The sequence below is a fragment of the Trichomycterus rosablanca genome, chromosome 6, assembly GCF_030014385.1.
Source record: "Trichomycterus rosablanca isolate fTriRos1 chromosome 6, fTriRos1.hap1, whole genome shotgun sequence".
In the NCBI taxonomy this organism is placed as follows: Eukaryota; Metazoa; Chordata; class Actinopteri; order Siluriformes; family Trichomycteridae; genus Trichomycterus; species Trichomycterus rosablanca.
Window position 1 is genome coordinate 3,861,563 of NC_085993.1, and position 26,366 is coordinate 3,887,928.

General features: G+C 40.1%; 1 protein-coding gene across 1 annotated transcript in view; it reads right to left on the reverse strand.

The window, feature by feature from the left end:
- Positions 1-1,169: 1,169 nt before the first annotated feature.
- Positions 1,170-26,366, reverse strand: part of col28a2b (collagen, type XXVIII, alpha 2b) — a 40,248-nt gene continuing 15,051 nt past the window's right edge. Inside the window, 30 exon segments of the mRNA XM_062997133.1 lie at positions 1,170-1,177; positions 3,268-3,459; positions 3,534-3,660; positions 5,523-5,848; positions 7,260-7,817; positions 8,001-8,037; positions 8,514-8,549; positions 9,045-9,125; positions 9,229-9,297; positions 10,014-10,082; positions 10,167-10,235; positions 10,334-10,402; positions 10,499-10,567; positions 10,751-10,819; positions 13,792-13,860; positions 14,100-14,171; positions 14,903-14,971; positions 15,431-15,502; positions 16,114-16,182; positions 16,283-16,351; positions 16,507-16,575; positions 21,096-21,164; positions 21,665-21,733; positions 21,853-21,921; positions 22,031-22,099; positions 22,254-22,307; positions 23,666-23,710; positions 23,862-23,906; positions 25,777-25,803; positions 26,275-26,319. Coding sequence (XP_062853203.1) covers positions 1,170-1,177; positions 3,268-3,459; positions 3,534-3,660; positions 5,523-5,848; positions 7,260-7,817; positions 8,001-8,037; positions 8,514-8,549; positions 9,045-9,125; positions 9,229-9,297; positions 10,014-10,082; positions 10,167-10,235; positions 10,334-10,402; positions 10,499-10,567; positions 10,751-10,819; positions 13,792-13,860; positions 14,100-14,171; positions 14,903-14,971; positions 15,431-15,502; positions 16,114-16,182; positions 16,283-16,351; positions 16,507-16,575; positions 21,096-21,164; positions 21,665-21,733; positions 21,853-21,921; positions 22,031-22,099; positions 22,254-22,307; positions 23,666-23,710; positions 23,862-23,906; positions 25,777-25,803; positions 26,275-26,319 — 2,760 coding nt within the window.

Consider the following 26,366-nt stretch of genomic DNA (forward strand, 5'->3'; position numbering starts at 1 on the left):
CTGGACCACCAATTAAAACAGCAGAGGGAGACAAATGAACTCCACATAACCCTCCACATGCCAATACAAATTGAACAGGCAGGTATGAATGGTTTATTTGCCTAGATTTGTATTTGTTTTATATTGCTTGTTTTATATTGCACTGTCTCCTCACAGCAAGAAGGTCCTGGGTTCGATCCCCGGGTGGAGCGGTGTAGGTCATTTCTGTGTGGAGTTTGCATGTTCTCCCCGTGTCTGCGTGGGTTTCCTACAGGAGCTCCGGTTTTGCAGTGAGGTGAACTCGAGCTACAAAATTGTCCATGACTGTGTTTGACATTAAACTTGTGAAATGATGAATCTTGTGTAATGAGTAACTACCGTTTCTGTCATGAATGTAACCAAAGTGTAAAACATGACGTTAAAATCCTAATAAATACATAAATAAACAAAAAATATCAATTGTCAAATTATGAGTAGATAAAATGAGATTAGAACTTTTTAAATCACTTTTAAAATATCATTTTTATCTATCTTATTTATTTTATGATATCTTTATCTATCCTAATATCTTAGGCCCTCTCTGAGGGTGTAAAAGAACATGACGGTTCCTCTTTGTATGTAAAATGCAACTGGTAGCGCATTAAACAGACATATTATTCAGCTTTAAGAGTAACATAATTTTACAGCGACTTTTAAACCAAAATCTCTCCCGAGTTTCCCTCAACTTGTTAAGAATAATAACTGGTCCCACAGGACAAGATGAAAAATGAAAATAATTTACATTCTGTGTGCAAACCTGATCTGATTCTGTCAATAATGTTCAGAAGCAAATCCAGTTTAATACACGAGTTTATTAATAAAAAACATCAAAACTATTTACACAATAAAAATAAATCACTGATATAAAGAGTATAAAACTAACTGTAGGACATATCAAACACATATACTACCTTTCAAAAAGTAAGTGTGTAAGTGTGTGAGTGGACACCCAATATCAAATCCCAATCTGTGAGCTGTGAGCCTAGATTTTGGAACATGACTGCAGTGAAACGGTGTGAATAAAACCAAAGCTGTGTCCACATACTTTAGGGCACACATTGCCTTGGCTGTATCTCTCAGTAAGATCAACATATGAGGTATATGCAGATACGATTAAAGGTCAACGGAGTCATCAGCATCCTCGTTGTCCCTCATCCTCCTGGAAAACAATAAAGAGATGATTAACAGGAGTAAGAAATCTGTGTCATCTCATATTTGTGAAGGAGCTGTAATACTTTGGTGCCATTTTTTTCTTCCAGATGCCTTAACATGCTTGCTAAGACAGGTGGAACCATGGACTCTATAATGGAACAGATTTTTATTTGGGAAATTAGCTGTGTCTGCCAAAAATGCTAAACATGTGAGGTTGAATCTTTCAGGGCGCAATGAAACAAAATGTAATTGAGCTCTTTAGTGTCAATCACTGCACTCCTATTGTTCATCTTCAACCTGGAATAGCCCACCCTTGGACAGTGGTGCCTGTTGAGTCCCCAACCAGCCCAGTGGCACCAAACAGTCTTAACTTACATAGTGGTTGGACAGTGTGTTTGACTGCAAGCACCCTGCCAAGCTTATTTGGCATCTTTGCATTTAATACATGTCCAACCTCCCTTAGCCAACATAACATCATCAAGTCTTTGCTTGTAATGCTAAAGACTGAAGAATCCCAAACCAGAGAGAATTTCAATCTCTCCAGATCATCCAGGCTCAAGCATCTTTACTTAATTGAACACTTTAGTACCATCCACTATACAGTAGACCCTTGAGTTACAAACGGTTTACCATATGAACATTTTGGGTTACGAATGATATTTTTCAATTTAACGCACGAACAAATTTCGGATTACGAACAGAAATTCGTGAAACATGTGATGTCACAAACACGTTGACTCCGACAGTCTCTCTCTCTCTCTCTCTCTCTCTATATATATATATATATATACACACAGTGAGCGAACATTCGGACAGCGGATGGTGTTTTTTCTGTGTTTTCTTTATATTTTGTAAAATTCTATTTTAAAATATCCCCAAAGAATGTACAGAGAAAGCGCAGTGGTGAGAAAATGAATCTATTACTGTTTGTTGTTGTATAATTACTCCTGCCAGTAGGTGTCACTGTGTATCAGACAGAGGGGACAGTGAGTGAGAGAGAAGAAGGAAATCGCTGAGTAAAGTATTGTTTCTTTCGTGTAATTACACCCACAAAATTCAGCACTACTGAAATAAAGAAGAAATAATAGAGAAATATGAGAGTTATTGTTGTTTCTGGTAGATACATTTTATATAAAAAGAAGGAAATGTATTATGGTGTATGGTACAGCACACATACTGTACTGAAATGCGATGTGTTTTTATGTACAGTACTACTGTGTATGGTTGTTTATTATTGTTTATTACAGTATTATCTATTCTATAATTTAAGATTTAAGGGAAATTTACTTGTATTTATAACAAAAAAAGACAATTTAAGACATTAGAGAGGTTAGGTAAGGGGGGTTTGGGAGGTCTGGCACGGATTAATTCTATTTACTTGATTTCTTATGGAAAAAATAGGTTTAACTAACGAACATTTTGACTTAAGTACAGCCCTTCGAAACCAATTAAATTCGTAAGTCAGGGGTCTACTGTATTTCCTTTGTTTATTTTTAGGGATTGCATCATTGTCCTCTAGCAAGATCTCAAACATACCACGCAGAAATCAAGCTTTTTTCATGACTGGACTCAATTTGTCAGGGGCTCAACAGGCACTGGTCAGTGCCACAGCAACTCTTACTGTCCTTTTATGGCACTGGTAGGCAGGCATGTTCTAGCCTTAGGCCCATTTTGGCCAGTGAGTGTGTCATGCATCCAGCAGAGGTCACCAGACTGCACTGAATTAAGTACTGTATATTCAAATCAGAACATTGACATTTACATTTTCGGCATTTAGCAGATGTCTTTATCCAAAATGACTTACAGTAGTGTGACAGTATACAATCTGAGCAATTGAGGGTTAAAGGCTTTGTTTAAGGGCCCAACAGCAGCAACCTGGCTGTGGTGGGGCTTGAACCAGCAACCTTCTAATAACTGCAAAAAGGATGCAAAAAGAGGGAAAAAAGGATGACCTATTGCTCTTGTTAAATTAGCTTAAATTAAAACTGGTAATTGAACTTTTTTTTAGTAAATATTGCACCCTTCTTTACCATGGGTACCAGTAATTCTAAAGCTGATTGTGTGTGTGTGTGTGTGTGTGTGTGTGTGTGTGCGTACCTGTTCATGGCACCACGCAGGTTTTCTTACACTCATCTTCCGTGTCAAAGCGATTGTGATTGCCCTGACAACCTCCGTACCAGAACTGAGCACAGGCATTGGCATTACGATCGTAGTACCAGCGGATGCTATAATCCCGACACGTCCCCTGATCCAGGGTCAGCTCGCAGCGCGGGTCCAGAGGAACAGTTTCTGACCACAGACAGATATAAAACATTCACCTTCACATCGATTTAAGAAATGGTAGCAGTTGTGTGGCTGTTTACCTTTAGGTAACGGAGGTCGTAGTGCGGCTGTAGGTCTTCTGTGTGCAGATGTTCTGTTGTGTGATGAAACATGACTGGTGTTGTGCTTCGGGCTGGTGTGTGTACGCTCACTGTCCACAGGGACCCCCTTATACAACATCAAACAAAAACCAAAGTGGTTATGCCCAATCATTTTACTACAATGTGCACTATCTGAACAAAAGTATTGGGACACAATCTGTTCAATTTTTGAATTCATGTGTTTAAGCCATAACAATTTCAAACAGGTGTGATAAATTAATTACACAGGAAATTTATTTAGGAAAATTGTACAAGGAAATGTATGCTTCCACTTTTGCAACAGTTTAGGGAATGTCATGTTCCAGCATGACTGTGCCCCTGTGCACAAAGCTCTATATATGACATGGGGGCATGGGGAGAAGCTTGCTTTAAAGAAACTCCAGTGACCTGCACAGAGCCCTGACCTCAGCTCCTCTGAACAGCTTTGGAACATCAACTGAGTCCCCAGTCATATAAATTCACTTTTGACAGAATGTGCACAAATTCCCACAGACATATTCAAAGTAATGGGAGTATTGGCTGTTGTTATAGCTGTCACTCTGTTGTAATAGCATTCGTTTTTATAAATGGGACATCCAACAAGCTCATGGTCAGGTGTCCAAATACTTTTGAGCACAGTGTAGGTTAAACGTATAGCAGTGGATCATATTAAATTGATTCATTCACTCATTTATTTTTAGTGTCGGTGGTGGGTCTGGAGCCTACCTGGAAGCACTGAACACAAGAAAGAGCACACAGAGGGCAATGTGCCAGTCCAACAGAGGGCATACATATAGACCACTGAAGTCATGTTGTCATTTTGTAGGCCACACCATGTTGTTATGCTCATATTTGGTAATCCGGGTCTAAGAGTAATTTTGAATGGAAAAAAATGAATGGAGATTTCGAAAATTGCCTCTCTCGCATCCTGTAGTCATAAAAAATTTTCCAAAGCTGTTACGTTTTGTTTTATGGAGATTCTTCCGTCTATTATCACTGGATCCTCTGAATTATCGTTAAAGAGTCAAAATATGAATATTGCTACATGTAAGCTAATGCTACTGCGCACTGAATTGACGTCACTAGACTGGAAGCCTCTTAAATTTATATCTGTATATATTGAACAAATGGTGCTAGTTTTTATGTAAGTTAATGTGTATATTTTTTGTAATTAATGTGTATTGCAACTGTGAGGGACTGAGCACCTAAGCATTTCACTCACCTTTCACACCTGTGTTAATGTGACGTGACAATAAAGTGATTTGATTTGATTTGATTTGTATTTATTTTTTAAAAATTACTTAAATAACTATTACTTAAATAACCGCACGAAGCAGCACGATTCACCAGTGTAACAGTGGAGTGATATTCACAAGTTTTGGTTTATATTTTTAGTAGCTAGCTACATTAAAGTAGAAAGCGAGGATGGTTGGGTGTTACGCCTTTGGTTGCAGTCACCAAACTGGAGGTATTGCAGGCTGCTCATTGTAGTTCAGTGACGTCTAATTAATGCGCAGTAGCATTAGCTTTAGTGTAGCATTATTAGTATTACGACCCTTTAACAACCTCGTAATTCAGAGGATCCAGTGATGTACAGGAGAAAAATGTACATAGGACAAAACCTATAGGGTTCTGAACATGTTTATTTAGCACAGGATGCGTTAAAGCCGATTTTTTGAAAACCCCGTTCATTTTTGCCATAAGAAATCGGGCTTAGACCCCGGTCTCCAAATATGGGCATAATGAGGACTACAGAATGACGCACGACTTCAGTGGTCTATTCACACCTTCTTTACTTTACACATCTAGAGGTAATTTGGAGCATCCAATCCTCCTTGTGCAGGTTTTAGAAGGTGTTTCTAGGTGGCGCTGGACCCACTGCCACCCTGACAGGAATGAAGCTGCTACACACACACACACACACACACACACTCAGTGTAGTATACTCACTATAGTTGGCATGGGAAGGCTGTCTCCTCTTCCGCCTCCATGACTGTATGTTATGGTGTGTGAACCAGATTGGGTTCCACTGTGTCTTCCAGTATGGGTTCCTGAATGAGTTCCGGTGTGTATATTGGTATGAGTTCTAGTGTTCCTACTGTCTTCTTCCTGATATCCATTGTAGGTAATAACGCGGTTTGTGCTGACATCCATTCCACTGTGGAAGCTGTTGATGCGGTTGGCATGGTTACCGTATCCGTTGGCGTTGATGCGGTTGACGACAAGGTCCCCGTTCTCATCCTCACATAACCGACTGACTAGTTTGGATTCCAGAGCTGATGAAGGAAAAGTGTGGGAGAAAAAAAGTTAATTTACACTAGAAGTATTAATACATAATCAATTACTACTTAGGATGTGTAGATATGCTTAGGGCATGTTTGCAGGTAGTCGTATTCCAGTATTCCAAGAATACTGCAACAATTAAATGTTACTGGAAAGTGCTGTACATGACAAAAAGGTCAAACCCAGTTCTGGCTATTTTGAATCAGTCCCTGTGTTTTAGCTAAGAAATCTCTGTTACTGGTGGAATCTTCCACTGTCCTACAAAATCACTGATGAGAGTATAAACGGTGATTATTTTCTTCTCTTCTTATCACATTTACCGAGTTTCTATGTGAGACTTTGTCAGAGTGATACTTCTGTACAGACAAGAATAAACCTCTTTTCTACTCATAATCCGGTCTCTGAGGTATTTCATTAAGGGTTTTTCCACCACAGGAATTTGTGTTCCAAAAGTAGATTCGAAAAAAAACAACAAAAAAAACAAACAAAAAAAACGTGTATGTAAACTTTTGACCTCAAATTTATTACCCTTGTCTGAGAGCTGGGAAAACACCCAGTGTCTGAGATGTTTACCATACGAACATTTCGGGTTACGAACGATCTTTTTCAACTTAACGTACGAACAAATTTCGGATTACAAACTGAAATTCACGAAACATGTGATGTCACAAACACGTTCACTCCAACCGTCTCTCTCTCTCTCTCTCTCTCTCTCTCTCTCTCTATATATATATATATATATATATATATATATATATACAGTAAGCGAAACATTCGGACAGCGGACGGTGTTTTTTCTGTGTTTTCTGTATATTTTGTAAAATTCTATATTAAAAAGGCCAAAAAGAAGCTGCAGACAAAACGTTGTTGTGTTGTATAATTACTCCTGCCAGTAGGTGTCACTGTGTATCAGACAGAGGAGACACTTAGTGAGGGAGAGGAAGAAAGTCCGCTGAGTAAAGTATTCTTTCTTTCATGCAATTACACCTACAAAATACAACACTACTGAAATAAAGGAGATTATAGAGAAATATGAGAGTTATTGTTGTTTCTGGTAGATACATTTTATATAAAAAGAAGGAAATGTATTATGATGTATGATACAGCACACGTACTGTACTGAAATGTGATGTGTGTTTTATGTACAGTACTACTGTGTATTGTTGTTCATTATTGTTTATTACAGGAATGTCTATTCTATAATTTAAGATTTAAGGGAAATTTACTTGTATTTATAACAAAAAAGAGCATTTAAGACATTAGAAAGGTTAGGTAAGGGGGGGTTTGGGAGGTCTGGCACGGATTAATTCTGTTTACATTATTTCTTATGGGAAAAATAGGTTTAACTAATGAACATTTTGACTTTGGAAGCAATTACATTAGTAAGTCAAGGGTCTACTGTACCTGGGAGAGTATTGAAGTCATCGATCAGGAACACGTGCTCGCTGTCAGGATCTGATGCGATGAGGTTGAGCTCTCGCAGAAATTCAGCCTGTGCTGGATCGCTGGCGTTCACGATACCCAGCGCGAACATCTCCACATTAGCATTATGTGCATCTCTAACAGCGGTTTCCAGCTTCAGGGGTTCACGCTCGTCCGTCTGTCCATCCGTGATGACAACAATGACCTTGGAGACCCCAGGGCGGGCGCTGCGGAGGGCTTCCACCCTAGCTTTGTGGATGGCCTTGGCCGTGTGAGTGCCCTCACCCACGTAGGTCATCCGACGCACAGCGTGTTTGACGTCTTGTTTAGTGGCGTATCTGGTGAGGTCGAACTCCAGCCGAGCTTCCAGGCTGTAATGCACTAGGCCGACCCGGGTGGCACTGTTACCTACGGTCATTCGGTCCACCAGCGCCATTACGAAGTCCTTCACGATCTCAAAGTTCTCAGGGCCGACGCTCTCGGAGCTGTCGATCACAAACACCAGCTCCATGGGGCGCTCCGTACACTTAATCCCACAACCTGGAGAGATTAGATTGTTATTGTAAAACATGTTTCAGAAGTTACTAAAAATTTATTTAGACTGACACACTTGACTTTAAAAATTAGAAGGGATGTCCCAATACTTTAGCCTATATATTATGAAAGATAAAAGACATCATGTGTGTAATAAATGGAAATGAGTAGAAATCAGGAGGCCCGTACCACAAACCTCTCTAATTATTCTGATAACGTCTTCTCTCTGAAAAATAACCAACAAAAATCAATCATTAAAACATAATAAAATTATGCACATAGTGGGTGTGTTCAAAAACCTAGTGAGCTGCCTTGCTGTCTTACTGCCTACATTGGCAGCTGCCTAAGTAGAGAGGATTCTTCTTTTTTTTTTAATATATATATATTCTTTATGCATTTTCTCCCTTTTTCTCCCTTTTTAGCGTGTCCAATCGCCTGATTGCGTCATGCTTTCTCTCCACCAATGCCGATCCCTGCTCTGATTGAGGAGAACGAGGCTTACACACGCCCCCTCCAAAACGTGGGCAACAGCCGTATGCATCTTATCACCTACACTTTGACGAGTGCAGTGCAGCTCAGCGTTGTGTACGGAGAGACACACCCTGACAGCACTCTTTTCTCATCTCTGTGCAGGCGCCATCAATCAGCCAGCATCAGGTATCAGGCGCTTTACCAAATAACATAATAAAAAATAATACTCACCGTCAGTCCTGTTTCTCCTTTGATTCCCGGTCTGCCCTGAAACACAAAATAATTAAACATAGTCAAAGTGCCTGTGCTTTATATTCAGTTGCATTAACAATACCTCTCTATTTAAATACTAGAGCAGCTTGTTGGTTTACTGTCTCCACCCTTTCTTTTTTCTTTTGCAACCCCCTCCCCCCCTTTCTTCCTAATTTGGTCAATTTCCAACTGCAATCTGTCAGCCACTTGCACCCCAACAGCTCTGACCTTAAAGAATCCGGACACTCTGTCCACATGCAGTCGCAGGCAGCTTCTTTTTTTACCTGATAACCTGTTTGACCAGCCCTCCCTCATACACAGCAAACTGTGTGGGTTTGGCTCAATGTTAATGCCCACAATTTTGATATGGGGTGTCTAACAAGCTCTGTCCAGGTGTCCACATATATTTGTTCATTTAGTTGTACTTACAACTGTGAATATCATTAAAATGAACTTAATAAATCCAGAGGTTACCGGGTCTTTATTGTGGAATGTCCAGGGTGTACTTACTGGTTGACCTGCTTGTCCAGGATCTCCAAAGTCACCTTTAAGCCCTTTAATACCTCTCTCACCCCTCTCACCTCGATCCCCCTAAATTACAGAAAGAAAGATCTAGAGGAACTTTTTTTTTAACAAGATGAATGTATGCTCTGTTGATTTTGTACATTTGACATGATATTCTCTGAAATCTGACCTTTGTCCCTGGCAGACCTTCTCCAGCAGGTCCTCTCTGCCCGAGAAAACCCTGAGGACCAAGTTCACCCTGAAACAACATGGAAAATCAGACTTGTATCTCCACTGATCAGTTTTTATCTGTTTGTGTGTGTGTGTGTGTGTTTGCCCTGTGATTGACTGGCAACCTGTCTTGAGTGGTTCCTGCTTTTCACCCAATGAATTAGACCTACCATGACCCAGACCAGGCTAAAGCCATTATACCCCATTAAAAACACATTTTCAGTTGAATACAGGTCTGGACTGCAGGTGGGCCAATCTAGCACTTGTACTCTCTTAATAGGACATTCCTGACATCCCTGAAAAAGTTTAAGGGGCAAGGGTTGGGAAACCAGCAGGGGGTGCAAGAGTGCAAAGTGGAATATAAATGTGCCAGTGTCTGAATCAGACAGCAGGAGTCACCGTTGCAGCATCACAGGGAGCTGTTTCTCTATCCACTCCACCCTCCCGCAGACACAGCCAACTGTATCTTTATCTTCATCTTTGATCTCTGCAGTGAACCCGAGTGCCAGAAAATAGTCTTTAAATGAGATTTATGTCGAGCACCTCCAGCAGACAAATGAGACTTTTGTCACCTTGATAAAAATAGAAATTTACTCTCTTGGACTCCCGGAAATACATCACATCTTTAGGTTTCCCAGGAACAAGGCAAAGGTTATTCTGGTTTCATACCTTGGGAGCTGGCTACACCACTGTTTTGTGATAGTGTGCACTTACTATGTGTGTACGTGCTTCTGTGTGTGTTACCTTCGGTCCTTGTATCCCTTGTCCAGGTGGACCTGATGAACCCGGAGGTCCTGGCCTTCCTCCGTTACCCTGAAGATTTACAAAAAAGTTGTCAAACATAGAAATCAAACAGTAATCTGATGGTTTTGATGGTTGTATGTCAAAGTAGCATACAGGTGGTCCCTGTGTTCCTTCTCCTGGTGGTCCTGGTGGACCTGGCAACCCTCTGGATCCAATATCACCCTAAAATACATAAACATACATACATACATGTCTCTTTCTTGGTAAACATCTTGCAAAAATGCATGTACAGAAATATACTGGTAAATAGGTTGAAATACCTTTGGTCCTGGCAGGCCCAGTCCTTCTGGACCAGGATCTCCAGTAAGGCCAGTGAGCCCTGGAAGACCCTGTGAAAAAAGCCAAACAGTTATTAATAAGAAACAAGTTGCTGACACATATCAGACTGCTAAAGTTTAGAGAAGGTGCTGTGAGGTGTAATGTACTGGAGAGCCTGGGTAACCATCTCCTTTTGGGCCAAATGGTCCAGGAGGACCCGGATCTCCTCGATCACCCTGAGAAACAGGAAACAATAAAGAGTTGTAAGACTTTTTTTCTCTGCATGTATTATCCTGTATTAAAGAAGGATGAAGCTAAACAAAAACAACATGACGTTTTGCCTGGATGTCTCAGTTTAAGGCTTTGCTTGACTTGATGGCCCCTACAGAACCTCAAATGTTCATTAAACATTAAATTACCTTCGGTCCAGGAAGTCCATATCCCGTCTCACCCAGAGGACCTGGTGGACCTGAAGGACCTGAATCCCCCTGTAACAAAGACATCATTTTCAGTGCGTAGGTTTTTAAATATAAACCTGATGTGCACACTAGTGTTTATACAACCCCTGGCAAAAATTATGGAATCACCACTCTTGGAAGATGTTCTTTCAATTGTTTAATTTTGTAGAAAAAAAATAAATCACAGACATGCCACAAAACTATCATTTCTCAAACTGTCAACCCTCTGGCATTAAGAAACAATAAAAAAAGAAACAAATATAATAGTTGTGGTCAGTCACAATTGCTTTTTTTTAGATCAAGTAGAGGAAAAAAATATGGAATCACTCAAATCTGAGGAAAAAATTATGGAATCATTAGAAAACACTGCACCATTATTACTTTGTTGCACCACCTCTGGCTTTTATAATGGTTTAAACTCTCTGAGGCATGGAGTTAACTAATGACAAACAGTATTCTTCATCAATCTGCCTTCAACTGTCACTTGCTGTTGCCAGATCAGCTTTGCAGGTTGGAACCTTGTCATTGACCATTTTCTTAAATTTCCACCAGAGATTTTTAAATGGATTGAGATCCGGACTATTTGCAGGCCATGCCATTGACATTATATGTTTTCTTGAAGGAAAGTTTTCACGTCCTTTGCCCTATGGCAAGATGCATTATCATCTTGAAAAATGAAGTCATCATCACCAAACATCCTTTCAACTGATGGAATAAGAAAAGCGTCCAAAATTTCAATGTGGACTTTGGCATTTATTGAAGACCATCTCCCCTGTGCCTTTACCCGACATGCAGGCCCATATCATCAACAACTGTGGAAATTAACATGTTTTCTTTAGGCAGTTATCTTCATAAATTTCATTGGACAGACACCAAACAAAAGTTCCAGCATCATCACCTTGCCCAATGCAGATTCGCGATTCATCACTGAAGATCACTTTTATCCAGTCACCCACAGTCCACGATTGCTTTTCTTTAGCCTACTTTAACCTTGTTCTTTTCTTTTTAGGTGTTAATGATGGCTTTTGTTTGGCTTTTCTGTATGTGAATCCCATTTCTTTTAGGTGATTTCTTACAGTTCAGTCACAGACATTGACTCCACTTTCCGGCCACTTGTTTCTCATTTGTTTTGTTGTGCATTTTCTGTTTTCAAGACATATTGCTTTAAGTTTTCTATCTTGATGCTTTGATGTCTTACTTGGTCTACCAGTGCTTCCCTTTTACAACCTTCCCATTTTGTTTGTACTTGGTCCAGATTTTAAACACAGCTTACTGGGAACAACCAACATCTTTTGCGACATTCCACAATGATTTATCTTCTTGAAGGAGTTTTATAATCCTCTCATTTGTTTCAACTGACATATCTTGTGTTGGAACCATGATTCATGACAATCTGCTTTGTGCAACAGCTCTCCGAGGTGTAAGCACTCTTTTTAAACTGAAGAATAATTAGCAAATCTAATCTGCTGCAGATGTTTTGTTTTTAAACTGCAAATTACAGAGTGATTCCATAATTTTTTCCTCAGATTTGAGTGATTCCATATTTTTTTCCTCTACTTGATCTAAAAAAAGCAATTGTGACTGACCACAACTATTATATTTGTTTCTTTTTTTTATTGTTTCTTAATGCCAGAAGGTTGACATTTTGAAAAATGATAGTTTTGTGGCATGTCTGTGATTTTTTTTTTTTCTACAAAATTAAACAATTGACAGAACATCTTCCAAGAGTGGTGATTCCATAATTTTTGCCAGGGGTTGTACTCTGTGTATGAATCTACAGACTCGTGGATGTGTATATCGTTGCAGTCTGAGTCTTGGGGTTGTTATCATTTCTCGATGTTAAATTCACATGGTCATTTCTCAGGGACATTTTAAGCAATGTCAGATTCCAAGAGCATCATGTGTACAAATAACGTGGAACAGTGGTCCCTTGACAAGCTCAATCTGCCACCATGTGCTAAGAAGAATAGTCAGATGTAACACTGAAAGGTTTCTTTCAGGGGTCTGCCATACATTAGAAGCTTTGAGAAGACTGGTGAGGGTAGTCAGGTGGTGCAGTGGTAAATTACACCAGCCCATCACGGATGGGATCCAGGGTTCGAATCCCCAGTGGTGCTATCGGCCGGTTGGGCGTCTACATACAGACTTGGTTGGCTATGTCGGGGTCGTGACCAAGGCCCCATGATGGAATGACACAGGTGTCACTCACTGTCCACAGCCAAACAAGCTTTACACGGCTATGAACTAGAAATGCTTTCAGAAGAGCTCCTTTCTTGCATGTCAGCCTCTAGGATCACAACAGTGTAATGCTTGCTTGACTGTGTTTTCTTTTCTGCATAAGGTTACAATATGTTGTTTTTCTTGACCTTGGCAAAAAGATTTCTGACTGAAATGCTTGCGACACAGTTTATTGATTACAGTCAAGCTAGCCCTACATCAGACTGTTTAACAACTCATAACAATTCAAAATAATTCATAATAATGTATAATATATACCTACATTTTGTATGTTATGCATGCATCATTAAAAAGTGTGTACATGTATATAGAATCTTACTGTAAATTTTTACTGCTTGTTTTATACTGTTAGTGAATGTTGTATGTATGCAAGAAGTTGTTTGTTGTCTGGTGTGAGCTGCTGTAACAAAGACATTTTCTGCAAAGGATCAATCAAGTATCTATCTCCATCCATCCATCCATCCATCCATCCATCCATCCATCCATCCATTTACAAGGACACAGAGAAGTTGCCAGCTGTAGTCAATCATATTTACTGCTGAGAATTTAGGAGGTTACATAAGAAATTTCTACCCCACCAAATAAATCAACTAAGTTGCTGTCTGTATACTTATGAAAGAACTTCATGAATTAATTTTGGAACAGTCAGTCACAGAAAAAGAACAGTTGCTAAAATGACTCTTGTGATTACTATGCATCTTATGCATTGTATGTAAACTTTGGACTGGTGTTAAAGTGGGTGCTGTATTACTAATGCTCTGTACCTTTGGTCCAGGTATGGAACGACCCGGAGGTCCTGGTAAGCCGAGACGCCCCTGTGTTCCCGGTTCACCCTGCACAGAGATAAAAAAATGACAATTAGTTATGAAAAACTTTGCCCTATGGTTTAGTTTGATCCTATACAGTTTATATACCACAACAACCAACTGAACATCCAACACGTAGCGGTGTGTCAAAAATTTACAGACGCATTTACACCTAAAGGTTCCATCTACAGTGATGTGAAAAGTGTGACCCCTCCCCCCCCCCTTCATGACTGCCTCTCATTGCATATTTGTTGAACGATGCTCACCTTTGGTCCTGATGGTCCAGATACACCTGGAGGTCCAGCTAGTCCACGGATTCCCCTCTGTCCCTGATCTCCCTGTTCACACAGGTAACAGACACATTTTAATTTGACAAAAATGGATTTGAACCTATAAGGCTCCTAAATTGTTATGTTTCTGATCAAGTCAGTCCTCATTTCAGGACAAGAACAGGGTTTCCTTTCAAAGCCTTTGCATTCACATACTGTATAGACTAGTCAGGGTTGCCAGGTTGTATGTCCCAAAAAACACTTTTACCCTTGGATGCTCATTAAGTTTAATATTAACAGTAAACAGTAAATGTACAAAGGAATTTGACTCACGTTAAACAGAGGTTAGTCGCTTGGGTGGTACAGCAGTAAATTATGCCAATCCACTACCACTAGGATCCAGGGTTTTAATCCCCAGCGGTGCTATATGCCGGTGGGGCTTCTACTGTATATACAGACACGAATGGCTATGTCTGAGGGAGGGAGGGGTAGCCGAGGCCCCAGAATGGACTAGGGGTCCTGTCAGGTGTGTGTTACTGCTTTGGGCTCTGTGGTTCCTGGGAAAGTACAAGTAGACTACCTACAACTCTGACCAGTATGGAATTGTGGTTAAATCATTTCATGGATGGTATCTTCTAAGCCCGTTTACTTAATAATTTCAGCTGATGTTTCAGCTGATTTAACTGATTGGCTGACTAATTTTGAAGTAGTTCTTGAATTACATGTTATCCTTCGGCAAATGGACCACTGTTCCATATGAGCTAATGGAAATTTTATCCTTTATTAAAGAGTTAATGTACCTTTTCTCCTTGTACTCCAACACCCTGCACTCCCTCTGCTCCTCTTAAACCTGGAAAACCGGGCTCGCCCTGAATACACACATGTATACACAGCACATGTAATACATAGTGCCAAGAAGACCACAGTGACCAAGCTCTGCTCAAACCAAGACTGTAAACCAAGCCCCCCAATATACTGATGTATTTGGTAAATAAACATATTCCACTCACTATGTTTGCATAATGTAAGTTTCCATCAGTGTTCCCATCAGTTTAGATAGCAGGAAACCCCATTCCCCCCACCCCCCAGGTAGATTTGGTCCCCTTCAATATTTAACCCATAGCTACAGCCTTGGAATAAACTGAAATTTTTCATTTTTTTATCATCATGAAACTATTTTACCGTCTAACAGAACAGTTTAAAGCTTGGAGAAAAGCAGGGCTAAAAAAGAGAGACAGGGCCGTCCTGGTGTGGTGTGGTTTTCTTAAATATGCTGAGGGAAGTGTAAGACCAGAAATCGTTGCCAAAATGCATTAAGATTTTGTTACCTTTTCTCCTGGAGCTCCGTCCTCTCCAGGTAAGCCAGGTAATCCTGAGAACCCTGGAGCTCCTGGTTCACCCTGCAGAGAAGAAACACATTTAATTCTAGTTAGAACTTAAGTTGGGTTAAGAAGTCTAAGAGCACCACCTAGAATAGTTTGCTTTGTTCCCTTCTAGATCTTGCCAGTTCTAATTCCGTATTCCAATTCTACTGCATGAAAGAAACCCTCGTTGGTTGGGGAGGGCTGCAGTCTAGCACATGTCTCCTCCGACCCAGTGAAGCTGTCCACCGCTTCTTTTCACCAGGTAGCAATGAATTCTTGCAGAGACCTTTAACATGTAAGGGGGAGCACTCTATACTCTCTGTATTCCTCCACCACTCATACACAAATTGTGGAGCTTGGGTGGCGTAGCAGTAATTTGTGCTAGCCTAATGCTGCTCACTGGGAGGCAAAGATCAAGTGTCTACATACTGTACAGACATGATTGGCTATGTTGGGGGGAAATCAGGGGGAGGATGGCCACGGCTCTCCCGTCCTTTCTGGAGCGTGTTACTGCATTGTCCCCAGAGATTCTGGGTGACTAGACCCGCCACAACCCTGAGCAGGAGGTAAACCACGAAAATTACATGAAATTTAAAAAACTAGACCAAATATTTCATTGTTGTTAAAATTGTGTTATTCCTGATGACCTTTGGTCCTGGTTCTCCTGTTCCAGTCACTCCTGGTGTTCCAGCATCTCCTGGAAACCCCTGATCACCCTGTCCCAACACATGGACACATTAATGTTCACTTCTCGATCACACATTTACTGTACTCATTACTGATCCACTTTAATCCTAATCTATGAGACTACCTTACCTTTGATCCCGGAAATCCTTCTCCTGGTAGGCCCCTGACTCCTGGGGGGCCACGAGGCCCCTCAGTTCCCTAAAACATACATAAATAAAACAAATAGATTAAAAACACTCAGACTCAGTCTGACACAACAATCTGTAGTTTAGGAATTCAGAATCCTTCTCTGTTCCTTTACTCAAAACAGAGAGAATGAGTCTAAATGAAACCTGTAATTAATTTGGCCGCACCTTTTCTCCTTGTATGCCCAGTCCAGGAAGACCAATTGGTCCAGGTAACCCAGGAGGACCAAAATCACCCTACAACACACACATTAACACCTCGGTCAACACAGTTTGAAATGTTAACAATAATACATGATACCAAAAAATATTTCGACAGTGTAAATAATTCCCCCTTGCACCTAATTAGCTGAGGTGGGTCCATAGCAGCTTTAATAATTAATATTATTATTAACAGGAGTGTTTTACTCTCCAAAAAACAGACTTATGGCTTCAGAATCAGCAAATCAAACATTCTCTTAATAATGCTGGTTCACAAAACATGTAAATAGTAATGTTGTGTGTGCTGGGTGACACTCACACACAAAACAACTGGCTGTGCCTGTGGGACTAAAGGGCAGCAAGGAGAAATTTAGCCACACCAAGTCCTACGTTGTTTGTTTGTTGGTTTCATATTTTAATTGTATTGATCAATTTAGTTGGATTTCTCTGCTTTTGTTTTGCCTGAGTTCATCAGTTATAAAAAACTGACCTCATCCAGTCCAAAAACAAGCTAACAGGCTAATAGGAGAGACTGAATTGTCCTATAGGTACAGAGCCGCTAGGATGCATAAACCAGTGCATTGTAGTGCCGATTCCAAGCCCGGATAAATAGGGAGGGTCGTGTCAGGAGGGGCATCCAGCGTAAAAACTGTGCCAAATCAATAATGCGGATCACGATCCGCCAACAACCCCTAACGGGAGCAGCCGAGGAAGTAGAGATAGAGATATCTTGATTTATTTATTAAAATTGAGTCTAATTTATCTGTTTTTTTTACCTGATTTACCTAAAAGGTTGGGAAAAACTGATGGGTAATTCTCATTTTTATATTTCATATCTCATTTCTCGTTTCATACTCATCCAGGCGCTCGGAAAGGAGCGGTGAAATATGCTAGCTCATGACCGCTGAGATCTGGGATTCAAACCTCAGCAGTGCCATCAGCCTGTTGGGTGTCTAGGCATGATTGGCTATGTGTGGGAAAGGCAGGTGCACTCATTTACATTTACATTTTTGGCATTTATCAGACGCCTTTATCCAAAGCGACTTACACTTACACTTTTGGTTACATTCATGACAGGAACGGTAGTTACTCGTTAAACAAGGTTCATCATTTCACAAGTTTATATCAAACACAGTCATGGACGATTTAGTATCTCCAATTCACCTCACTTGCACATCTTTGGACTGTGGGAGGAAACCGGAGCAGCCACCTGGGGATCGAACCCAGGACCTTCTTGCTGTGAGGCGACAGTGCTACACACTTAGCCACTGTGCCGCCCGACTTACAGTACTGTGACAGTATACAGTCTGAGCAATTGTGGGTTAAGAACCTTGCTCAAAGGACCAACAGAAGCAACCTGGCAGTGATGGGGCTTAACCTGCCTCCACAGTTATACTCACAGCTCACTTGTCAGTGCTCCCTCAGTGCTGGTCCCAAGCCCAGATAAAATGAAGAGGGTTTTATCAGGAAGTGCATCTGGCGTAAGTCTGGTATTCAGACCAGAATGTGCCGCTGTGGTGACCGTTTAATTCAGGAGCAGCCAAAAGAGAAAAAAAAAAGAACGATCCGCTGTTCCAGTAAACACTACAAATCTCCAGTGTTGCACCAGATCAGATCTGTGTGGGCATGCACACAGAGCAGTGGCATCTCAATGGCAAGGTTTTTTTATGAGTCACATGACTAAAACATGAACCGATTGCATTTCCAGAGGCGATCAAGCACTGATGTTTCTCTTGGTTAGCAGTGGTTTCTACTTTTAGCTACTCTCCTATAAATTACATTTTGCTCTTAAATCTTTAATACTGTGGAGTCACGAGCACTGACCCTAGCTGAGCCTTGAGGTTTTTGTACATCTTTAGAGCTTTTCTTTTGACAGTGGGGGTATTTTATGACTTCCTTTCATGACTTGCAAGCGTTCTGAATGTGCTAAATAACTTTCTTCTTTACAGAATGTGCTGTTTTCTCTTTGCGAAATATCATGTTTTGTTTAACAATCTTAAATGATACAATCCTGCAAATATGCAAAACAGAATGAATCAGGGGCAAATACTTTTGCGCTACAATGACAAGCTAACTATATAAAAGTGGGCTTCATGGTAAAACAATGTCCAGACAATTCCTTTTTCCATAAATATTTCCATGACAGTGCATTAACTACACTAAAAACTATTTTAAAAAATGTTTGCAAATGCTATTAATGCTAGCTAGATGAGGTTGATGCTAAGTAGAGTTTGTTTATTAGGATTTTAACGTCATGTTTTACACTTTTGGTTACATTCATGACAGAAACGGTAGTTACTCATTACACAAGCTTCATCAGTTTAAGTCTTTAACGTCAAACACAGTCATGGACAATTTTGTATCTCCAATTAACCTCACTTGCACGTCTTTGGACTGTGGGAGGAAACTTATTATTATAAATATTCTGCTCTCTAATTACACTCCGGCCATCTTAACCCGTAACGCACACAATGGGTAAATGTTTCAGCCAGCTTCTGGCGTAGTGATGAAGCGTCGCTCCCTACTCCCTACACAGTTTGAAGTTACCTGAAGTTACATTTTCGTTACCTTTGGATTGAAATATCTCACTTAAAATGGTGGAATACCCTACGTAGTGCACTTCACAGAAACAACTGGTGTGAATGAAACGCTCCTACAGAATTGGCGCTAGTGGTTGAAAGAATGCTTACTGAACCAATCAGACCTTCTGATTGTAATTGTTAGTAAGAAATGCTGTTATTTGCATTTATTCAGTTTGCGGCACACAGATGATTGTCAATGAAACGCTTGATCAGCTTTCTAACCAGTTCGTGTTTTACTTCACAACTGGGAAAAGTTTGGAGGTTTTTAATTATAAGCACATTTACAAAATAACGGATTCTATTCCTAATAGGACACAGGCTTATACATTTAATAGCATCTGGAAGAACAGAAGCTCAGGTAAGCAGTGGTTATGTTTTTTTTGCTGTGTTTTGAATTTTGGCCGCTGTGCCGTGATTTATCGCGCATTTTTGTTTTGCAGTGAAAACAAAATGTATCAGTTGAAGCTTTAAACTGGAACCTTCTTGTTACAGAAATTACATTAATTTGCACAATGAATAGGAAAGTAAAGACACGAAGTAAAACGGCTAAATACACTCGCTAATCTGTTGTTGTTTATCTGAACTTACAGATTATTTGTTTATTTCTACGCTACATTTCCAATATATGTTTTGTGTTTATTATATTGACTCGTGACTTGACTCGGACTCTAGCCTGAAGACTCGTGACTTGACTCGGACTCGTATTTTGTGACTTGTGAACATCTCTGCTACCCACTGAGCCACCGTGCCGCCCGATGCAAGCTAGAGATTTAATTACAGTTGTTAATGCGGACATGAGTGAGTGGCATGAACGTCATAAATGTGCTTTAATTATAATCATAGAGATAAAAAAAGAAATAAAATCAAGCATTGTTGTTCTGTGCTTAGCCGTTATTAATGAGCTAACCGCAGGATGTAATCAGAAACCAACTATGAAAATGAGTCTTTTAATAACATTTTATGTGCTGATATTTCTTAGATAATGGTTAATCATACAGGCCATCTGTATGTAGGCATGTGCTAGTCCTCATAGCTGCAGGTTTAATATCCTGACGTGCTGGAGCTCGCTCTGTTACACACTATTAAACGTTAGCAATAAAAATCATCTGTCGTGACTGGATGACATGAATGAACTATTACAGTGAAACATCCCTCCAGGGTTCCTGAGATCCGTCCTGAACAGGCTTCAGTCAGTGGAACTTAAGGTGAAGTTATATCTCTATCTTTCTACACACAAAATACTGTAAAATAAATAATAACAATCCACAGTCTGATTAGTTGTTTCTAATTCCCTGATTCTTGCACCACTCCTCTGCTACTTGCACCACCTTTACCCTGACTGAGAAGAGCCGCATACTCTTCGAGCTGTATTATGTACCGAGAGGCACGTTATGCCCTTCCATGAACCTTCCACCCCTTGTGCAGGCACCTTAACAAACCAGTAGAATGCATTAAAATTTCCTCCCTCAGGCATGGCAAATTGTGCCTATTATACACCCGGCTAGGTTGATAAGACAGCCAAGATTTGTACTCAATAGCTACTTGACATGCCCTGCTTATTATTGGCTAGACAGAAAAAAAGATCATCTGCTTGGAGGAAATCTCATGAAGTGCCCTGAGCAAACTCCTAGCTGAAATCCCACAGGGTTCAGTACTTGGTCCTATTTTCTTTTTTCTATACACCTGCCTTCTTGGTAAAGTCACATCCTGTGATGACTACTCCTACTATTCCAATACTGATTATTCTCAACTCCTCATGTCCGTTCCATTTCTTAGATAATCAGATTTTCTGATGTATGTATGTTCCTGAAAATGCAGCCCAATGTCAAGATCTAAACTTGTTGCTCTGGATTAAACATCAGTATTTGACAAAGCTGACCCAACTGTGCAGCCAACCATCACAAAGCGATAACAACATAGTGACAACATGACAAATGATTAAAGGTAGCTTTCTGTTTGTTGTGTGTGTGTTACCTTGTCTCCTTTAATTACAGGTCCCATTGGCCCTCTTGTACCTCTTGGCCCATCTGGGCCCCTCTCACCCTATCAGTACAAGAACATTAGGATATAAGTCTCACGCCAGCTCTTAAAGAATTAAATAAAACAGTTCATTCAGTTTTACTTTACCAACGCAGAATATTTTATTAAAATAAAATAAAACATATAGAAAGTTTATTTCCTGATGTGAATACAACATCATTGTGCTGCTTAAGCCGTTTTCCAGCATAACTATGGTATTCCATTTGGGTGCTATGATGTTGCTAGGTAGTTGCTACAGTATTTCAGGTAGATGCTGGACTGTATAAAGTAATTGCAATTGCTAAGGTGTTAATAGGTGGCTGCTATAGTATTTTAGGTGGATGCTAAGTTGTTGCTAAGTGTTTGCTGGACTCTATACAGTAATTGTAATTACTAAGGTGTTGCTAGGTGGTTGCTTTAAAATCCTAAGTGGTTGCCAGGGTGTTGCTAGCTAGCTGGTATAATACCCACATGTTTGCACACTCATCACTAACTCTCTCTGTCTCTCTTTCTCACACACATACCTTTGGTCCAGGAAAGCCCTCTCCAGGTGGTCCTTTATCACCCTGGACCCCCTGTGGCCCCTGGGGCCCCTACACAACACACATACACAACAATTAACACAATCATTACATCAATTAAACCGATGGATCATTTATAAATTAACAAATGTTAATAAACATCACAATAAATAAAAGAAAAAAGTGTTTACTGGTGGCCCAGATTCACCAAGCCCAGGGGGTCCGGGGGGTCCAGGCCTGCCCTGAAATCCCATATCACCCTACACACACACACAAACACTTCATTTATTTTCTTTTCACTTTATTTATTCAGCAAAACTGTGTAAAATATGCTCAGATCCAAGTAGCTTAACTCTAAAAAGCTCTCACCTTGGGTCCAGCAAGACCTATTCCAATTTCACCCTGAAGTCCTGGTGGTCCAGAAAAACCCCTTTCACCCTGAACATGGTAGACACAAATACACAACATTAAATACACATTTATACACAATGACTGCAGTTGAGTTACTTACTACAGTTAAAACTATCAATGGGACTATCATTCATTACTGGTCCTCTAAATCTTAAAACCTGTTACTCAGAAACTCACTCACTTTTGGTCCTGGTAGTCCCTGTGGCCCGATGTCTCCATTCGGTCCAGGCAAACCCTAAATTTAAACATAGAACAACATGGTTTTTAATCAGGTGAGTCTATTTCCATGCTGTATGGTTATCTAAGACTGTTAAACAAAACATGATATTACACAAAGAAAGCGAGAGTAACAAGAACACATTTTGAAAACAGCTATAATTAAACAACTATATTATTCAACACCCTTGTGTAAAAAAAAGAATTGGCTCCTTGGTTAGTCTATTAATCAGATCAAAATATTCAACTGATTAAAACACAGACAGGCTTGATTGAGCAGCAACATAGAAGAAGTTACTGTAATAGTCAAGCAGTCACCATGAATGTTCTACAGTGATACTGTGATTATATCAGTGATTATATGCAGAAAAAAACATATCTAAGGCTCTAGGGTTCTTCGAACCACAGTAAGAGCAATTAACTAAATATAAAAAGAAAGAACAGTGGATAATCTGCCCAGTAGTGGCCAACCTGCTATTTTTTTCTATATTTTTTGGCTCATTGACAACTCATCTGGGAAGTTTTCCAAAAAATACCTAAAGAACTGAAGATGCTTTTAGCATCATCTAGAGTCAGTGTTCATGACTCTGTAGTATGAAAGTGTCACAGTGTTGATGAGGATGACAAAAGTGGACTCATCACCAGACTGATTCTGGTCCTGAATTCATTAGAGGCTGGAGGGACTCAGAAAATGGGAAGCCTTTAAAACAGTTAACAAAAACCCAGATGTATTTACATTTACATTTTCGGCATTTAGCAGATGCTCTAATCCAGAGCAACGTACAGAAGTGCTTCCAGAGTGAACATTACTTTATGTACCTTATGTATAAGGAGAAAGAAAAGATTAATCCCAAAGCAGGATCAGAACCTAGAAAGTTCAGCTTTAAAAGCAAGTGATTTCCCCGTCTATCTAACTACAGCTAACACGAGAAAGTGCTAAGTGGGACCATGGAACCATGACCATACTCAGCCAACCAGCTACTCGGTCTACAAGTCAACTGACGCAGAGTCAGACCCAGTGCTTGTCTTCCAAAGCTAAGCAAGAAGAAGGTGAGGTGGGAGAAAAAGGAAACAAATAAGAATCATTTATTGAACCGATTCGAATGGAATCCTTGATAGCTTTCAGAACACAGAAACTAAAGGCAATGTTTCCTGAGATGCTGTGTATGTCAGGAACAAAGAGATTACTTCAAAAAAGCAAGAAGGAATGCACACTGCCGTCTACCTTACTGACTGAATATGGATAATGACTTGCTTAAGTAGCCCTGTTTTCAGATGCGGTGCATTTGCTCTAATTAGCCCTACAGCTCTTGGGAATAGTGCATTTTTGTAAGTGGAAGAACTAAAAAGAGCATAGAATAAAAAAAAATGAAATACCTGCAGTCCTCTGCTGCCTCGGATACCCACTGGTCCTTCAGGACCCTGTTAGGAACAAATCACACACCGTCTAAACCAGTCCACATGTTCATCAGATCATTCTAGTAGCATAGCAGCATGAGCTATTAAACTCCATTCATATGGTGCATTTGGTTCAGTGTGTGTAGTTTGTGTTAGTGAAGACTGAACTACTTACCCGGTCTCCTTTTACTCCGGGCATGCCACACTCTCCTCTTTCACCCTGGCAGTGAGACGAACATCAGAGACAGTGAGAGACAACCAATATTTAATCTGAATGACAACACTACCACAAATACAAGCATCTAAGGGGGATGTTGTTGCCAAAACCCATAATTAACTTCAAAATAAGAAGAGTTGGGATGAAGATACAATCCCAGGCTAAAGGACTAGGCAATGGGACTAAATTGAAGGACTGTATACTATAAGCATTGAGACCAGGTAAGTGGATCAGGGTAAAGACATCATTCTTGAACTCTCCATACTGAAGGAACCACTGAATAGAACAGCTAATGGGGACCAGAATAATGATGCATGTTTATGAAACCATGTTAGATAATCAGGTGAAGGAACAACAACAAAAAAATGGGACCAGACTAATGGATCAGGAACTAGAGAACTACAGATCAGCTAAAGATGGGATGTCTTGAAAACTAGGGATCAGGCTAACAGACAGGATTAAGGGACCAAGTTATGCCTAGTTCACACTACACGATTTTTGCCCAGATTTCGCTCGGCGACTGGTCGGCGCTTGATTTTCCGGGTTGGGAGCAGCTCAGCGTTCGCTCGGCGATCAAAACTCAGCTCTCAGTCGCTAAGTGTGAACGCTCGGCGACTGGATTGAGTTTTCTAGCACGTCAGATATCTGATCTCAGATGTGCAACTGGGAATGAGTGACATGTCGAACAGCCAGTGAGAACGCAGGATACGGTGTGAGGGGAAACGCAGGAGAGGAGGTGTAAATAGGTGGGACAGGGGCTTAATTAATATAGTTTATATCAGAATACACCGGCACACACATGTTTTACAGTATTTCTGATTTGATCGTCCTCTACAAAACATAATACCCACGCTGCATTGCAAAATTATTAATTAACCTTCAACTTACTACAGAACAAGCCATATACTGTTCGTGTTGCCAAATCCACTCAGATTCATTTATTTTTTCTCTTTGATTTTACGCTCACACCAGCGCACAAACACTTTGATCTCTCGCTACTTGTTGACGTGCATTTTTGGACGTGGTATCATTAAACTTCTCGTCACTTCTCACGTGTGTTTTTGTAAAAAAAAAAAAAGAAAAAAAAAAAAAAAAAGAAAAAAAGGGAGACCAGAGAAGCTCGCCTGCGATTCCAGTTGGTGATAGATCATGTAGTGTGAAACCCCCTATCACCGATCAGTCGTGTAGTGTGAAATATACACTGACTGAAAGACTCCCGAGTGCAAAAGATTCAGTCATGTAGTGTGAACTGTACAGCGACCTGACGACTTGGAAAGTCGTGTAGTGTGAACTTGGCATAAAGGAATCTAGTAAATACTGGACATCAGGGCCTAAAAACTATGAAGCATTGAAAGAGACCAGGTGAAAGGAAAGCCAGGAAGTAACTGTATCTCAAAGTACCATGTGGATTGGGACACAGTCATAGATGCTTGTAAGCTACAGTATTTTTAGTATACTGTACTTGAGAATTATAAAAATCATACTGTTTAATTTTATCAAAAATGCAAAAATGCAAACCCCACCTCTTAAAAGTTGGGACGTTTTGTAAAATGCAGTAAAAACAAAATTGATGTCTGGCTTTGTCATTGTGTAATAGTTTCAGGTTGCATTTCTTGATGCAGCGGTGGACTGTGTTCAGTGACAACAGTTTTCTGAAGTATTTATATTTGTATATAATATTTATAACAGTAGCATGATGGTTTCTAATCCAATGCTGTCTGAGGCCTTAAATGTCATGCACAATTAACAGTGGTTTCTGGCCTTGCCCTACAAAGACTTGGAATTCTTCATATTACCTAAATCTGTTTACAATATTATGTACGGTAGATAGTAAAGTCAATTCTTTTTGGTCTTGGAAAATCAGTTTTTTTACCTTCTCTCCTTGGTTCCCTTGTTTGCCCTGATGACAGAAAACAGAAAGAACATTTAGCAAAGATTGTACTTTGAAGTATGTATGTGGAAATTTGTGCCCATTCGGTCAAAAGAGTATTTGAATGGTTGGGTACTGGTGTTGTTCATGTAAGCTTTAACTGATGTTCCAGTTCATTCCAAAGCTGGTCAGTGAGGTTTAGGGCTAGGGTTAGGGTAAGGTTAGGCTCTGACCAGGATAAAGTGGTTGTAAAACATAAAACTAAATGAAAATGAACAAACACTCTAAAAGAGATATTACAGATCAGTTGAGGCTGTTGTAGTTCAAACTCTATATTAATACCAATGTTTTTGGAAAGGGGATGTCAAACAAGCTCATGGTCGATTGTCCACATACTTTTGAGAATATAATGTTCATGTGGTCATGTACACTTCTGATGTTAAGAACATTAGATACTACATACAAAAAGCAGAAGAATCAGGTTAGAAAGTGGAGACTGACCTCTAACCCATTCTGCCCCGCCATTCCTTGATTGCCGCTCTCTCCCTACAGGAAGCAGGATAGATGAAATCATGGATGTATAAACTTTTGAC